The sequence below is a fragment of the Triticum dicoccoides genome, chromosome 3A, assembly GCF_002162155.2.
Source record: "Triticum dicoccoides isolate Atlit2015 ecotype Zavitan chromosome 3A, WEW_v2.0, whole genome shotgun sequence".
In the NCBI taxonomy this organism is placed as follows: domain Eukaryota; kingdom Viridiplantae; phylum Streptophyta; class Magnoliopsida; order Poales; family Poaceae; genus Triticum; species Triticum dicoccoides.
Genome location: NC_041384.1, coordinates 761503504 through 761508525, shown reverse-complemented (window position 1 = coordinate 761508525; position 5022 = coordinate 761503504). Strand labels below are relative to the sequence as shown.

The 5022-nt window shown below is 46.5% G+C and overlaps 1 protein-coding gene across 1 annotated transcript; it reads right to left on the bottom strand.

Annotated features, from left to right (window-relative positions):
- Window positions 1-2021: 2021 nt before the first annotated feature.
- On the bottom strand, window positions 2022-3906 carry LOC119270785 (dof zinc finger protein DOF5.3-like). The gene is made up of 2 exons (XM_037552839.1): window positions 3519-3906; window positions 2022-3314 (listed from the first exon to the last, which is right to left on the bottom strand). The coding sequence occupies exons 1-2, from the start codon at window positions 3582-3584 to the stop codon at window positions 2262-2264; spliced, it is 1119 nt and encodes a 372-aa protein (XP_037408736.1). The 5' UTR covers window positions 3585-3906; the 3' UTR covers window positions 2022-2261.
- Between the last annotated feature and the right edge of the window lie 1116 nt (window positions 3907-5022).

Sequence of the window (5022 nt, the reverse complement as noted above, 5' to 3'; positions counted from 1 at the left end):
GAGCTAGTATCTTTCTCTCGCTTTAAGTTGAATGTATCTACACACATACTTGTCGTTACATGCAACAGTAAAATATCAAAAGGAAGGGGGAATTACATTAAATTAAGCTATTTCCCTAATTCTCTGTTCTGAGTACCACCTTTTCACTAGTTAATTACTACAGAGCAAAATCACTACACCTTTTATTATAGAAATTAACAATACAACTAAGAACTTATAGCATCTCTAACCGACCACCAATAACCGGTTAGAGTAGGTTAAATCTGTTTTTTCTCCTCTAACCGGGAACTGACCGAACCCCAAAATCCATTAGGGGAGGAATTTTGTTTTACTCTGAGCAGCCCAAGACTCTTAAATGTACTCAGCCGAGCGGCTGTGGAGTAAAAATCCTCCACCCCACTTCGCTCACCTCCTACCAGCCCTGCCATCCAATCCACGCCGCCGCGCCCCCACCATCACCCACATTCACTCAGCCACTGGCCCGCCACCGAAAATGGCCGGATCCACCCGCTACCACTCCCCGCCGCCCATCGCCAGCGCTCGGCCCGTGGATCCACGTCGCCATGAGCGTCGCTGTGTCGGCACATCCTGCCTCCCCGACCTGCCGCCTTCGCAGCCACAACCACTAAATTACATTAGCGTGTGGTAGCGCCAGTGGGGGACATGGGTCGCAGAGATATACAACTGTGACACCGGCAAACGGCATTTTCTTGGCTCCTTCCATTCTGCGGTGCAGGTGGTACTCACATATGACATCAAGTCGGTCCATCCCCACGACGCCGCGGCCCGATGCAACTTCTCCCACGGCCTACCGCGGTTGGAGCCGGTCAACCCCCAGGTGGCTACCTGACGGGACATGTCGGAAGATCGTTACGCCTGCGAGTGTCTCAAGGTGGAGCAAGCTGGCGAGACTTACATGGTGGAGCTCGTGGCTACTGCCCGGAGCGCGTCTTGGCGGAGCACTGGCAGTACAAGTAGTATGGGGCCGGGATGACAGAGGTCATCGACCTCCCCAGTGACTCCAACAGCAATGAGGGCGGTGCTAGCGACGAGGGACATGGCCGTCTCATCGGAGGGCTCATCGAATCAGTGTGGGAAAGGATTGTGAACGAGACTAATAGTGAGTAGTTTAGTTAGTTTTTATGCAATCCTATTATAAATTTCATTTAGTTTATGTAAAATAGTTATATATTTCTATTTGGAATCAACTTTGTATGGTATCAAGTTTGAATCTAGTCTAAATTTGCATCGAATTTGTGTTGAATTTTTTTTACTCTGTTAAATTCAGTAGATCAGTTAGAGATAGCACTTGTTTAGAGGAGCAAATATCTTCCACTAAAGGATACTCGGCCATATCCTCCTCTAAATTTAAAGAGATCAGTTAGAGATGCTCTTAGCATATACATGATACATCCAACAACGACATGACACATCAGAATAACTTGCATGACTGAATACATAAGTGTATGTGTATGCCTTGTGCATTTTCAGACAAAACAATGAACCTCACCTTAACGGAGTACAACTTTTGATTGCAACAAACCAGCCCACGAAATTGAAAATGGAAAGGCCACATCTAAGACGATGGTCGATAGTCAACTGAGATTTTCTTAAGTTTCAACCTGTTTTACAAAATTGTTCATACAAATTTAAGAACATAGTCATTGCGTTGTAGTATTTTGTTCATCTAGTGCAGAAAAAAAAGATGCATTGTTTATTCTCATAGCCAAAAAAGGTTAAATTTCTCACGCATCTCACAGTCATATTGACAGTTCTCAGCATCCGAGACTCAGTAAAACCGTTATGAAAAACCTTCACGCGAAGTAGATCAGATACAAAGAGACGAACCTGATATATAAATCATCAAGAGTTTAATGAAACTAGCACAATGTAAAAGTGGGACATTGGTACATACCCACAAATTAAATGCATGATAAAATGTAATAAAACTCAATGGGAAAGATCCCAAAGAGCATGCATATGTAGGGCTACTAACAGACACTACACTTAGGTGCTAAGTATATTAAACAAGTAAACATAGTACTACAAATTAAGGCCATAGTGATCAAACACTTAACAGATAAAAGGTTAACATTCTTGTGTATGCATTGATATCCCCCCTCCTTAGAGATCTCGATCGACGAGATCGATCGAGTTCTTGTAACACATATTGCAGTGATGAAGATTTTATACATCCCCAGCCCCATTTCACCATGCATCAATCTAGGCTTGGAAGAACAAAGCTAGCTAGATCTAGCTAGCTAATTACCAGCTGCATTGCTAGTGCTGGAATAGATATTGAAGCCGCCGCCATTGCCATTGACCACGTCCCCGTACATGCCCCTGCTGCTTGGGTAATCCTGCTGCTGCTGCTGGTGGTAGTCCCTCTTGGCCGGCGGGTGGTGGAATTGCTGGTTTCCTCCATCATCGCCATTGCCGCCGCCGCCGCCGCTCTGTAGCCCTAGGTGGAACATGCCCTGCATCGCTGCCATTGTGGTGGGCATTGCTGAAGCCGGCGGCTGATTCCCGGACATCTGGTGATCCATGGCGTGCAGGAACGGGAAGCTCTGCATCTGCGCAGCCGCCCACTGCTCCATGCCGTTCCCGTTCCCCTGGTGGTGGTGGTGCTGCTGCTGGGCGCCACCGTCGGCCGCGTAGGCGCCACTGTCGGGGAAGAGCAGCCTGGCGGGGAAGCTGAGGCCCAGGCTCGCCGGGTCGAAGCTATTGGCGAACCGACTGCCGTGCGGCGGCGCGCTGCCGAACATGGAGTACTGCAGAGCGGGCGGCGCAGTGGCAGTGCCGGTGGTGCAAGGAGTGGTGCTGGGCGTCGTCGACGTCGCAGACGACGTCCCTGCCGCGGCGGATCCGGATCCAGCCGACCCGGCCTTGGGCTTGGCGCTGCGCTTGGCGTGGCGACGGTACCCGCCGCCGACGGGGACGTTGCGGAGCGCGCCGCCGCGGGTCCAGTAGCGACGGCAGGCCCGGCAGAAGTGGCGGGGCTGGGTGAGGGAGTAGTTGTTGAAGTAGCAGAACTTGGTGTTGGTGGAGTCGCAGCGTGGGCAGTTGAGCCCCGGCTCCGGCTGCGGCACCCGCGCCAGCCGCGCCCGCTCCGACATCGACATCGGCTTGTTGTTCCCGCCGCCAGCGCTGTCACCATCCCCACCGCCGCCCTCACCACCACCTCCTCCAGCCCCAGCCGTGGCCATTAATCCTTCCTGCTGACCATGATTGTTGTTGTTGCTGCCTCCTCCGTCTCCATGACCAGCAGGTGAAGGAGTAGTAGTGACATGAGTGTTACAGCCGATTTGCTGCAGCTGCAAATTAAGTGGTCAGGAATTAAGCATCAGCCAAGATGTGTATATGGAGTATATTCCAAGATACATAGTGCAGCAATCAGCAGAGGATGTATATCTGCCATCAGCAAACCCTAGCTTAGCTAGAACATATTCTCTCTCATTTTTTTTTCTTGTGTGAACAAAATCTTGAGACACCAACTAATTGACCGCAAGGATGCATACCTGAAGCTGGTTATGGTTGGTATTCCAGCAGCTTGATGAATCGAGGAAGGCAGGAGGGAAGATCATGGCCGGCGATCTAGACTTTTAGAGAGAGTTGTTGGGAGAGGAGAGAGGTGTTTGGGCGGCTGGCTGGGCTGGAGGTTGGAGAGAAGAGATAGTGGGAGGAAGAGACTTGGCAGCTGCGGCAGCTGGGGAAATCAAAGGGAATCAGAGTACTAGTACCAAGGAAAGGAATGGAATGGAAGCTAGAGGAGACAGGAGGGTCTAGCTCTTGACTGCTTTGAGAGGGAGCGAGAGCTACCCAAGAGGAGAGAGAAAAAGGAGAGAGAGCCAGGTAGCAGCACAACCAAGAGATGAGAGAGAAGGGTCTCTCTCTCTCTCTAGCTTGTGGCGATTTGGAGGAGGGAGAGCACATCATCTTGTTGTTGTTTTCCTTTATTTACACACTTTTGCTTTTTCCATGGTGAGTGCTGATGGGGCTGAGATGGCTACCCATGCTACCTAGCTGATGGATGCAGTGTTGCTAGCTACAGTTGCAATAATTAATTAATGTAGTACTGATTAGCTAGTTTGCTATAGTTGATTTGCAGCCGCATAATAGTCAATACCAGCCCATAGAGTTAAATAATGCTACTAGTGTTTTAGTAATTTTGTTTCACTTTTGAGACTCCAAGTTCAACCAACCTAAAAAACCAATAAGGATTTTTGCGGGAACAATGGTGGATTGCAGTCCTAAGCCAAAGAAAAAATAAAAATAAAAAAATTCATACACTTTCGATACTTGGATTACACCAAAAGAAAATCACAGCTTTGAAATTTTTCCTAGTAGTTTTCAAGCAAACCAACATCTCATGGAGAAGTTCACTTCAATTTTGAATGCAGCATACATGCGTTTTCTTCCAATGAAGCAACCATTTAATCTCAAAATTCTTGCATTATTATTATGTGCTTTCCTATTTCCATGTTTTCGTAATCCCACGGTTCCATGGAGGCCCTATAATGTGGGAGCTTAGTCCAATTTTAATGTTGAGATGTCGATGTCCTAAAGGAAAAAGAGACCATGCTCTATTGGTTGAGTTTATTTGTGATTATATAGTCGAATATATATATGGATTGATGATTTGACCACCGACATAGTGAAAGCGGTATGACTAGTGACGTGCAAATGTTTTGCAAACAAGCGAACAGAGGCAAAGAACATAATACAAAAAAAATTAGGATAATATAGGAACGTGAATAAGTTTAGAAGTATTAAATTGATAAATCGTAAAAAACTCATAAATAAATTATGAATATTTATTAATATTATTTTGAGAGCATTTTTAAGTATATTTCAAACAATTCCAGATTTTGCAAAAGTTATTTAGAATATTTCAGGTTTATGAAATTTTGTAATTTTATTTCTTCTACTTGCACACTAAATGTTTAATAGAGCATATACATAGAAGACAAGGAGATACTAAATCAAGATGTAACACTTGAATGTTTTGTTGGCCATAGTATT

Coding starts and splice junctions, on each gene's coding strand:
- LOC119270785 (XM_037552839.1), bottom strand. CDS start 3,584: ATGATCTTCCCTCCTGCCTTCCTCGATTCATCAAGCTGCTGGAATACC. Junction 3,315..3,518: donor CCAACCATAACCAGCTTCAG/GTATGCATCCTT, acceptor CTTAATTTGCAG/CTGCAGCAAATCGGCTGTAA.